This window comes from Brachypodium distachyon, chromosome 5 (assembly GCF_000005505.3).
Source record: "Brachypodium distachyon strain Bd21 chromosome 5, Brachypodium_distachyon_v3.0, whole genome shotgun sequence".
NCBI classification, from domain to species: domain Eukaryota; kingdom Viridiplantae; phylum Streptophyta; class Magnoliopsida; order Poales; family Poaceae; genus Brachypodium; species Brachypodium distachyon.
The window spans coordinates 24,473,610-24,485,821 of record NC_016135.3 but is presented as its reverse complement, the minus strand read 5'-3'; the positions used below and the strand labels follow the sequence as shown (position 1 = coordinate 24,485,821).

Below are 12,212 nucleotides of genomic sequence, written 5' to 3'. Positions count from 1 at the left end.
GCTGGACCGACACCCAAGCTGAGCTCTCAAACAAGCAAATTATCAAGCGCTAGGTGTTGGTTTTGTATGTCAGAGTGTTGTTGAGTTAAAAAAAGAAGAAGAAAGACACAGACTCTCGCTCTATAATGCGTTATATTGCCATTCTAACATTTTTTTTATCTAGTTGCAATTTTGAATTGATAGAGTGAAAAAGAAAACAGTGCCTTATATTGCGTGTATCTTATGTTCTGCTTTCTATGTTCTTGCGATTGCTGTAAGTTGTCTGTGAAATATTCGCCAACAGGCGGGAGATTTGATTTAGCATAGTTGGAACCGTATGCTGATCAAGGTGGACTCCTTCTAAGTTTAAGTACTCATATGGGCTCTTTGATTGACCAGACCGAGGAGGAGCTTGTCAAATGTTTTGCTGAGAATTGCTGCATTGTATTTGAAACATTAACACTTTTAACTTGGTCATGAGTACTCCCTCCATCTTATACAAATCCACGTCATTTATCTAGAAGGGAAGGGAGCATTTTTTCTCTCCAACAAGGACTGCGTGTCAGAGACTATTAATCATGGCAGAAACGATGTAAAGTACTCTTATGTATTTTTGAAAGAAGAAAAAGTCAGCATCATACACACCGAACAATTTGAAGGTTTGGACTTCAAGTCTTCACGGACATTTTATTTAGGATTTCCTTGTTCCCAACGAACAGATAAAAAACAAACATGAAGTGATGTTTAATTCATTCAAAATTTGACCATTCACATCAAGGGATAAACAACACAATTACAGTAGGTGAAATATCAGGTGAAAACCCTCATTCGGTGCAAACTGTGAAAACTCCATCAAAAAAAATTTAAAAAATTCTCAAAACAATCACATATGTTAGAAAAGTGATGTTAGAAATATGTGTAAAATTTCAAGCCCAAACTCAATTTCATTTGGTAGCAGCGAAAAAAACAAATTCTGCATGAATAGTGATCTTTGAGTGTTTGACACTATTCATTGTAAATTTTTCTTTTTAATTCTTTCCAAATGCTTTTGATTCTGACCTTAAAATTTTGCAGGTTTGTAGAACATCATACTCCCAACATATGGTAATTTTTGTAGAATTTTTTTGAAACTTTTAAACATAGTTTTTATGAAGTTTGCACGGTTTGCACCGAACGAAGGTTTTCACCGGATACAGTATTCAGCCTGAGTAAATGACACAAAAGCACCAGCTTTTTCAAAATTGTAAATGACACAAGCACCAGCTTTTTATAAAATGTAAATGACACAACCACCAGGTTCTTTGAAAATGTACATGACACAACCACCAAGTTATTCAAGAAATGTAAATACGCAACCACAAAAAACTTCAAAGTTCAAACCATACGAAGCAGCAACTCACTGCTACAGGTATTCCACGCGCGAGACCAGACGCCAAGCGACACCACAGAAAAGCTGGTGTCAGATGAAGAACATGTTGTTCTGAATATCCTCGTGCAGCCTCGGGAACTCTGGAGCAGGAGCAGGAGCAGCTGCGGAGGAAGAGGACGAGGATGAAGACCCACGCTCCTGGGTCGGGAACGCCATCGTCATGCCCTCGTAGTAGAGCCTGCCGCGGTACGCCGCCAGGTCGGCATAGTAGACGGGCGTGGCCAGCGACACAGGCTTGGTGCAGCGGGCGAAGACGAAGCAGAGGTTGTAGATCAGCTTTTGGAGGTCGTCCGAGCTGTAGTTATGCTCGTCCATGAGGCTGTAGTAGTGCGTCGGCCGGCTCGTCCCGATCAGCCCGTTGTGGCTGCACAGGTAGAAGTCGTATGCCGAGGGGTCGACCACTTTGGTGTCCACCACCGTGCCAGGGAGCACGTTGCCCTTACCCGCCTGCTTATCCTTGGGGAACAGCCGCGTGTGGTGCCGCTTCTTGGCCACGATGACGGTGATCGTCGGCGAGTAGCCGTTCACCTTGATCCTCTTCTCCATGTCCGCCAGCTCCTCATTCAGGACCATGTCGAACTGCCCATCGCTCACGCCATCGCGGAAGTAAATGATCTTATGTGGCTTGACCTTGTTCTTGTTCTCAAAGACACTGATGAGCTCTTGGCAGATCTCGCCGAGGTGCTTGATCACCTCGCAGCGGTGTGGCTGCGCGCGAATCCTGGACGCATACTTGGTGGCTCCTTTGTCCATGGACGCCACCACGGCTGCTATAGACGGGCTCTCCAGATTACCGGGCGACGGGTGGTTCACGTCCGCGCCGATGAGCATGAAAGGAGCGCCCGTGTCCCTTGGGAGCAGATCAAAGAGCTGGACGTTGCTCCCACCGATCTTGCTGTTGATTTTGAGAGCAAGGTTGGACATGTACTGGTCCTGGCCCCGGGGATTGTTCGCGACGTTGCTCAAGAAACACTGGGTCTGGATCCCCAGTTTCGTCTCGCAGATCAGCTTCAGTGTCTTGTACCCCGGATGCTGCTCAAACATCGGGCAGAAGAGCAGCTGCAGCTTTTGCTTCTTTTCTTCTGCAGACTGCTTTGCTTCGTTCAGCACCCTGTATAATTCGTCTGCATCCCATAGCACTGCCATTTCTGAGGAATACTGATAGCATGGCTTCTCAGCCATCTGAATGCCAACTCACGGCACTTGCCAACGATATAATTAAGAAACATTTCTCGGTGAAGCGGCTGCCTGGAATCTGTACTGAAGTCGATAATGCCCCAGTAATTGAGGGCCTTGCCTTCTACCAGTTTATTCCTCATGAGGTTCCATTGGCAGGTAGGCTGATTGATATTGAATTTGCAAGTCTGGCCTTTGGGGCCGCCAAGTTTCAGGACTGGAGGAGGAAGGATCCTACCGGTGACTTCTGTCATCTTTACATCCAAAGACACCCCGAACTTCTCAGCTATCTCTCCCCTGGAATTAAAATTATGATTAGTACCTGATAATAAACATTACGGAGTAGTTCTTTAAAAAATAATGATCTTTTTATTGTTTTCACAACATATGTTCTCCAGTTTGTATAACAGGAAACATCTCAATACTCATCAGGAAACACAAAACCGATAAGCAGAAAAGAAATATACTGCTGGCATGGTTATAGTCTGTTGCTTCTTCCAAGAATATATTGGCATGTGTGTTGTACAATTTGTGCTAGAGGCATTATTTTTGCAAAACCATGAGCAATAAAATAAATGTGCTTTCACAATGACAAAATAACGTATGGTTATAAATTTGTAAAAGTGGAAACCAGTTCAAACTTAAATAATTACCTGCAAGGCCCATGTGTAGCTCCTACCGACATCATAATCTCTGCCTTCCGTTCATCTACACCGATTAAAGCCATCCTTTTCAGGCTTGTATCAATATTCCTTGGCAAATTTGCCTTTGGATACCTCTGTCCTTCAAGGAAATCACAAAGCTCAATCGGCACATAGTTCTTTTTCGTCTTGGACAAATCCAAGCATGGAAGCATCTCATACTCAGTCACCTTGCCATACTGCTGAGCAAAATAATCAACAAGCCTCTTTTGCTGCCCTGATTCAGAATCTTCAAAGGTGATCATTCTGGCAGGGTCCTTTGTTAAGCCTCGAATAGTGTACTTCTGGTTAGTCATCCGGTGGTTCACAGTAACTCGTTGGCCTTTCAGTTCAGATGACAAATTATCCCATTCACTGTCGGTCAGATTTGTCCTGTAGTCAAGGTTCCTTCTTATGAACTGCCTGACAACATCCAGGACAGGTCCAGCTTTGCGGAATGGCATAACTGAATGGTCAACACATAGGACCAGCCCTTGCTGGGTGTGTTTAAGGGTCTGTTTGGTTCCTTTCATAGCTACAACATCCTGCCCGAGATTAGTAATCCTGTCCCGTGAGTAAAATCCCTGCCAAGCATTATATTGTGCAGCCTTGAATCCTCGCGCACGACGACATCAAGACCCTGCAAGACCTCCCTAGGCAATTGTGGGTGTTGGTTTAAAGGAAGCCGCTTCTTGAACTCTACTGATACAATGTAGGTCCGTGAACGAACTCTCACACGGAATAAGCCTTCTGGCAGTTCAGTGCAAGTAAATAGATTTCTCTTTCCATCATAAGCAACAGCTGATGAAAGATTCCGAAAGCTGTCATCCTTGAAAAGCTCGGCCTTTGCAGAATGAAAATCTGCATTGGAGAGCTCCTTGCCTGAAGACTCTGAAGATGATTGATCAAACTTGATGTCTATGTCGTAGTGAAATATGGTTGACACATTTTGGTAGTTGACTATGAAGTAGTTCACCAAAAGTTGGACCTGGTTTCGAAATGATGATCCTCCACGATCAGGTCTTTGCATTGGCACCCGTGTGCCATTAGGAGACACAACAACTTGGGGTGCTGATGGTTCTATTTTTGCCACTTTGTCGGATATGCGTTCTGCATGAAAAGGAAGAGCAGTTAAAAACAGAAAAAGGCAAGTTTACATGAAGAAAAATAGCAATATAAAAAAACAACCAAACTATATTTTCCCCTTTAATCTTATTTTTTTGGCAAAGCAACCCCGGTAAAAATGCTATTCAATTTTACATACTAAAAACAACCCATTGTTCATAAATTTGATTAGTCCTTATTCACCGCACTGCAGTACATTTATTTTCGTTCCCATACTGCATAAAAAAAGTTATTTACCAGTAACTGCTAGTTTGAGCCAAGCTCTGATATAACCAACTTCCCAAACACAGATAGATATCACTCAGATTTCCTTGTTCCCATCAATGTCAGCAACATACTTGTACGAAATCTAAGCTAACTGGAGGAAGTGCATAATCACAAAATGCGAACACGGTACAAACTTAGTTTATCTAGGCATCACAAGGATGAAAAATGCTACACAAATCTGCACGCGGCAAACAAACAAACTCCGCTGTTCTGATGGATACGTTACAGTCAGAAAAGCCTTGGGTGTTCCAAGAAATGCAACTCGCATAAATAAGCTTAGTCCAATAGTCTATAGTACATAATCTAGCATCAGCACATAACTGACACAAACGAAAAGTAGCATCGACACATAATAAGTAGTAATGCCATCGACACAAAAGAGAAAGGTACGCCTTAATCAAATAACATAAATAAGCATAATCGAATCATGTAGACTTGATCTGGATTCTAGCATCGCAAATCCCCGGATTACTTGATCAACCGTCAAGGTATGGATCGAACATTAATAAGGTAGTGCAGAGCATACAAGGCATGTTCAGTTACGCAATTAAAAGACTAGGGAAAAGTAAAAGCAGGGGAGGCGCTTACCGACGGATCCAGACGAGCTCCCCGCCTCCTCTGCTTTGATCCTCCTCGCTTCCGGGGCTGGAGCTGGCGCTGGCGCCGGCCCCCACGCCGGGACCGCTCCACCTCCACCTCCACCTCCACGCCCTCTCCCCGGCTGCGCCCACGCGCTGCCGCCGCCTGGCCCGTACCCACGTCCACCACCGCCAGTACCACGCCCACCATCGTGCCCTCCGCTTCCCTGAGGCCCGTGGCCTCCTCCGGCTCCAAGGCCCTCGCCGCGCCCCTGAGCGCCATAGCCTCCACCCCTTCCCTCGCCGCGCCCATGGGCGCCATAGCCTCCTCCCCGTCCCTCGCCGCGCCCCTGAGGCCCGTAGCCTCTTCCGCGGCCCTCGCCGCCTCCCTGAGAGCCGTAGCCTCCTCCGCCGCGGCCCTGGTACCCGTAGCCTCCTCCGCCGCGGCCCTCGCCGCCTCCCTGAGGGCCGTAGCCTCTCCCGCGAGGCGCGTAGCCGCCTCCGCCTCCACGGCCCTGGCCCTCACCTCGTCCGTAGCCTCCGCCGCCTCCTTGAGGCCCGTAGCCACCCCCTCGCCCACCGCCACGCCCGCCTCCGCCGCGAGCTTTCCCGCGGCCGCGGCCGCCGCCTTGCTCGTGCTCCATCTCAACGCCGGTTCTTCGATCAATCAACGAGACGATCACAATGCCGAGGTTTTGGAAGAAGATTGATGTGCTGTGTGCCTTTTTGTCTTTCTTCTGAGACTTCGCAGGTAAGGAGCCCCCTGAATCGGAGCGATTTATAAAGCGTGTCGCATTGCCGAGGAACTGCTCGAGGTCGTGGGCGCGGGCGCGAGAAGTGGGGTGAGAAATTATTCTTTTGCCCCCTGGGAATTTGGGGCTGGCATGTGGGGTAAGGGACTGAAGGGTAATTTTAGAAAGGTGTACTGGAATGTGAGGAGTCAATGCGAGTCAAGAGGGACGTGGGACGAAGTTTCCGCGACGCGTGGAGTCGTGGACAGTGGACCCCTGGTCTCGGTCGGGGCTCTTTTTGTGTTTAGATCATGTGGAGTTTTCTCAGTTTCGTACCTTCGCTCTTGCGAAATACTCCCTCCATCCTAGTTTATGGGGCCTATAAGAAATTTCAGAATTTCCACGGAGATCCACGAATGAACGAGTAGGGTTTTGTTGGACTATTTTACCCTCGACTAATTGCTTGGTCCCACAACTAATGTCATGCCGCGTCCGCTCGTCAGCCTCTCTATCGACGCGTTGGGTACCCTCGGTCTCTACTGGCGCAATCAATTCCGTTCATCTGATAAATCTTATAATACCATAAATCGGCAAATGAGTTGGAACCGCAATAAAGGTAAGCTATGGCGTCGGTGGTAAGCCTCTCCATTGACACGTTGTAGCACCTCAATTTTCGCTGGCGTAATCAATTATTTCCCATGATAAACATTAAGATACAGCCAATCCAATGAGCAAAAATAGCTAGAACCGCAATAAACATAAGCCAAGACATCAGTCATCAGCCTCTCTATTGACGCGTTGTGTGATCAGTTATTTCCCATGATGAACCTTAAGATATAGCCAATCCAATCTGCAAATTAGCTGGATTCCGCTATTAATCATGTCCCCTGTAGACGTGTCGCCTCGGTCTCAATTGGCATGATCGAATCTTTCTTATGATAGACCTCAAGATACAAACAATCTGTAAATTAGCTGGATCTCGCATGGTCACCAACCTCTCTATTGATATGTTGTATCACCTAGATCTTTGCTGGTGTGATCAAATCTTTCTTGTGATAAGTCTTAAGATATAGCCCATCTGCAAATTAGCTAGTTTCCCCGATTAATCCTAGGCATCAGCCTCTCTCTCCACCACTGTATCGCGTAAATCTTAAGATATAGCCAATCAACGAATTAAATAGATCCCATACTTCATGTCGGGCCACGCTTGCAATCATGGATCTTTGTGTCGACGTTGTATCGTTGCGATCTCCATTGGCGGAATCAATTCTTTCCCATGATAAATCTTAAGATAAAGCCAATATGCAATGTCATCTTCTTTAGTGCGCAGTAAATTTGTTTTTGCAATAATTCCCAAGTTCTGCCTGCTTATTAGCCTCGGTCTCCGCTGGCATGATCAATTCTTTCTTATGATAAGCTTAAGATAACGCATCGGTATGAAATTTGGTCATTGAGTATTTATGATCCTTTTTTACTTGTATAGTTGCATAATAGAAGTGTTCACGTGATAACTCTTGGTTTGTGCATGTTCACGTGTTAAACTTCAATTTTTTTTTATAAACAACAAAAGTTATACACTCTACACATTTCGGAACGGAGGAAGTAAGTAGATAAAAATGATTGCTTGTTCACGGACGTCAAAATGCAGCACATGGATAACCGTATCTCTTTCGTTTGCAAAGAGCAACAGTGCACATGCATGGGTTTCTCCTGCCAACTTTTGGATGGCCTGTCCAAAGATCAAAGGGAACAACGACTTGACGATGGCATGCCAAATCAGCATCTGTGTTGAGTGCAGGGGCAGGTGAAGTGAGCATATATCTTTCGGATGGATGAATCTGCTGGCTTCTGCAGCCTATAATCAGAGAGGAGCAGAATGCAAAAGGGCACAAATGACTGACAAATCTCTCCCTGGTACTTTCCGTCTGGTATTACCGGGATTTTGTGGGCCTGTTCTATAAAATGTATTTTGGCGGGCCCCTGATTGGAGTAACCCTCGTAACTGCCAAATTTCTAGAAGGCACTTCCTTCTCTAGCAAGCTTGCCGCAGATAAGTTCGGTAAAATTATTATTTTTAAAGTAGTAGAATGGAACCTGTGGTGGTACAAGTATTTAGTGGCCCACCCCAGATCAAAGGTTTAAAATGTTGTCTCTATCCATTTTAAAACGGTTACAAAAATTGAACTCACTCACGTTGTCTTTGTCGTTTCATGCACAACATGTGCCAGGTGTAAGGTGTTGAAATCGAGCTTACATGTTATGTTATATGCACATTGGACAAACTTTCATATTTAAGCGGAAGTTGAACAGAATTTGAGGTTACAAGTCTATTTTTCCCTGCAAATGTCAGGCAGAGGGGCCATCTAGTCACGAGCCCACACCACATTCACACATAGGGTCATATGTGATGGACATGAAAAATATGCAGTAGTACAAATGATGTACTCACTCCGTTCGAAAATAAGTAACTTAAATTTGTATAAGATTGTATAGATTTTTGTACAAATTCAAGTCACTTATTTTCGGGCGGAGGAGTATTTATTTTAAAGTATGCATGCATGCAAGTAGGACATTATGACCTAGTCATTTTCGCCTTTTACAACAACTTTTAGGTGCACATCAAATGAAGCCGAAAACACTCGATTTCGCTCCATCTTTTGTGAGTAGCTCAACTCCCATGCCTTTCATATGAAAAAACTAGTTCAATACAGCTTTCTAAGCTTCTGAAAATTTATACTGCATTTCCTTGTGTTGGGCCTAAATTAGTTCTTAGTCGGGCTTATACTGGACCTATATTACGTTGGGGCGTTGGGCTGGTTGGAACCAGACTACTCCCTCCAGTAGTAGGAGTACTAGTATTACCGTCGCTGGCTCCATGCCCAATTTAGGCGTCAAGATTCAATTTCAGAGAACTTGTTGAATATGACACGTGCGAGTTTGTGAGAGCACATTGTATTTGATTCGTGACTGTATGTGTCTGTACCCTTTTGTGGAGCCGATCGGCTCGGTACCCCAGTTTGCTTTACAAACAACTTTACAACTTTACAATCCAATCTATTAGGTGAGTTGTCAACGTTTGTTCACTGGAGTTGGATACTGTTTAATCTCCCTATCAAATGCCATACACACCTTCTTTATATATACAAACCTTTATACCCTCGCAAAAAAAGCATAGCTTTCCATGAGTATCGCTTAACCCTGCTAGAGAAACAGGATAGCTTATATCATACGAGCTATCACAGATCGATGGTTCTAGAAACCTGCAAGCAATGTTTTCTTCTCGAGCAATTAGCAGCTAGGAGACCCTCTTTTATCTTTTCATTAAATCGAAAATAATTGATAAGATTATATATTTCCTCCGTCCCATATCAAGTGCCGAAATGTTACATGTATATAGATATATTTTGATACTATATAAATACGTTCATTTTTAGACAAATTTAATATGTGACGGATGGGATGATGTATAAAAAAACCGAACGTAAACTGGCCGGTAATATATGTGACATGCTGACCTCGAAGCTGCATACCAACCGAGCCGATGGCTTATCCGCCCAAAGGACAAAGAGTCAACACCCTATAGTACGAATATAACTTTCCAAAAAAAAAAAACGCCCTATAGTATAGTTGACGTAGGTCGAGCTTTGCTTGCACGCTTGCAATGTAAAAAGTGTAGCCGACTTGGCTGATTTTGTAATCCGACAGCTAGAGCGTGCACTACTCAAAGGCGTTAGTTAAATAACCAGTTGCGCGAGCTTAACTAGCGCCAACAGATGCGCGCGCGCGCGCTTCGCGGTCCCGGCCGGCCGTTCCCCTCTCGCCATCACTTTATTCCCGTCGTTGAACGAACAAACTAATCAACGACTTATTACAACAACGCCACAAACATCCAACGACAGTACCTTTAGCTTAGCGCTGCATCAGTGCCTCACAAAACACCACTCGGAGGGAGAGAATTAAGATCGGGTAACGAGAGGAGGTCGATCACAAGGAATCCGCGACCAACGACGAGGAGGAGGAGCTAGCCCGGCCGCAGAAATCTCCAGCAAATTAAAGCACACGCGCAGTCCAGTCCAGCGGCATCTAGCATCGTCCCACTTACCTACCCCGCGCGGGCCGCGGCGTACGTGAAGCCGCAACCGCCGCTTCGATCGGCCGTATTCGTCTCCGATATATGCGCCACGATCGAAAGAAAGGCTCGATCAGCGACGAGCGGGGCCATATATATATATTCTTTCCCTTCCTTTCCTCTCGTACACGCGCGAATCGGAAGGCTCGATCAGTGACGACGGACGGGGGCCATTATATTCTTCGTTTCCTTTCCTCTCGTACTCGCGCGAATCGGAAGTGCGGTGCGCGGCCCCCACGGCCACCGGCAAACAGCGACAGGAATCATGCAAACAGCGCCAATTAACCGGCACCCGGGTCGGCGTCGCGGCCGGCACGTACAGTGCAGCCGTACGGTCTGTTTATCGTATCGTTTCGACAAGAGGAATTCAGGAAAAGGAGGAGGAGAAGAGGATTCGATGGCTGGTTGGTTGCTTTTCTTGTCTTGCTGAAATGGGATGCTGCGGCGCGCCCAATGGGCGTTGTGGTGTGGCGAACGAGTTGGAGAAATGGGAGGTGGTTTTGGGACGCCGCCAATGTCGTTGTTCGTGGTTTGAATCAAGTCTTGGTCTGCTGCTTTGACCGGTGATGAGGCGGTGACCCCGATTCTGGTGTGATCTTTTTTACTTTGGTGGGTTTTCTGAAAGCCGAGGGAAAAGGAAATATACCAGTGCAGTCGTGCTAACTTTTCGTTTTTTCTGGTAAAATTAATGTTTGGCATACAATTGCATTGCGATGTGATTCGTGTTGACAGAGGAATTGTCTGTGGTACATGCGTGGGGTGGGTGGAGGGCTGGAGCCAGGGAGGGGAGCAGCCAAATCAGTACTAAATCACATGACGCGGCAGCCGACGGCGTTGTCCTCGTTGAAGTAGTCCACGTCGAAGCGCGACGGCTGCTGCGGACGGAGCTGCTGCTGCTCAGGCCGCCACGGCATCGCCACGGGCGGCGGAGGCGGCATCGCGTAGTAGCCGCCTCCGCCGCCGTAGTAGCCCGGCGCCGCCGCCACGTTCGCCGCCGCGTAGTACGGCATCGCCGGCACGTACTGCACGGGCACGGCCATGCTCGGCGGCTCGGCACGGTGGTAGTACTGCTGCTGCGCCACCTCGTGCTCCGGAGAAGACGGCTTGCCCTTGCCAGCGCCGCCGAAAGCGTCCCGTTCCTCCAAATCCTTCGACACCGCCTTCTTCCCGCGGTCACCGGCGTCGTCGTCCTTGCGCTTGCCTTGCTGGTGCGCGCACTTGCTGCACTCTTTCTTGTTCGACGCCACGGCCGCGCCCGTGTCGACCTTGCAACCATCATCATCCTTGCGCTTGCTAGTCTTCTCGCCCACCGACGCCGGCACCAGCGCCATCGCCATCGCCGGCTTGTCGACATTCCCGGCGCCGCCATGGCCATCGCCATCGGCGTCGCGCCGTTTGGGCGGAAGCGATTGTGCTGCGGCGGACACCGGCTCGGCGATCTTGCCGACCTTGGCGAGCTTCCTGACGAGGACCTGGGCGTCGACGTTGCCGACGACGGTCACCCGCTCCAGCGACGGGTGGATCTCCGTCCGCAGCACGCCCTTCAGGCTCATGGCTCGCATCACCTTCCTCCGGCACCCCTCGCAGCAGCTCACGTTCACCTTCAATTCAACTCTCTGCACAAACACGATCACATGTTAATTCACCACCATGGATCACCGAACAACAAAATTGCTGTTGAACTCGAGTGATACGATGTTACATACCTTGAGCTCTTCTTCCTTAGCCATGGCGATGATGACTACGGCGCGGGAGCGCAAGAGAGAGGCCGATGGATCGATCAGGAGCTGAGTGAGTGGTCGATGAGGCAACTTGGTTAACTGCCGCTGCCTCGTATTTATACGCGGATGCGTATGACATACTATGAAGCTTTAGCAGCTGGGCCGTTTTGAGATACCCGGCCACACATGGTCCATCCGTTGATTCTAAGCTGTGTTTGCGTCCATTGTTATTTTACTCGCCCCAAACACAAAGGGGGAGAACTCATGAGGTATATACCGGGACAAGTCAATCATATATGTACTTGCAGTTGCATTGCAGCCGCTCACCCTGTTCTCCTTCTGTGTTTGCTCCAGCGTCAGAGCAGAGATTATTATGCCATGACATCTACTTTAGCCA

General features: G+C 47.3%; 2 protein-coding genes across 2 annotated transcripts; both read right to left on the bottom strand.

The window, feature by feature from the left end:
• Positions 1-1,210: 1,210 nt before the first annotated feature.
• LOC100834773 (protein argonaute 2-like) lies at positions 1,211-5,997 on the bottom strand. Its single transcript, XM_010228966.2, is given in 5 exon segments — positions 1,211-2,601; positions 2,604-2,881; positions 3,238-3,850; positions 3,853-4,374; positions 5,245-5,997. Coding segments are annotated over 5 exon segments (3,210 nt in total). The 5' UTR covers positions 5,879-5,997; the 3' UTR covers positions 1,211-1,438.
• A 4,740-nt stretch (positions 5,998-10,737) lies between these two features.
• On the bottom strand, positions 10,738-11,950 carry LOC104581295. The gene is made up of 2 exons (XM_014895767.2): positions 11,801-11,950; positions 10,738-11,710 (listed from the first exon to the last, which is right to left on the bottom strand). The coding sequence occupies exons 1-2, from the start codon at positions 11,822-11,824 to the stop codon at positions 10,904-10,906; spliced, it is 831 nt and encodes a 276-aa protein (XP_014751253.1). The 5' UTR covers positions 11,825-11,950; the 3' UTR covers positions 10,738-10,903.
• Between the last annotated feature and the right edge of the window lie 262 nt (positions 11,951-12,212).

Coding starts and splice junctions, on each gene's coding strand:
- LOC104581295 (XM_014895767.2), bottom strand. CDS start 11,824: ATGGCTAAGGAAGAAGAGCTCAAG. Junction 11,711..11,800: donor CTAAGGAAGAAGAGCTCAAG/GTATGTAACATC, acceptor GTGTTTGTGCAG/AGAGTTGAATTGAAGGTGAA.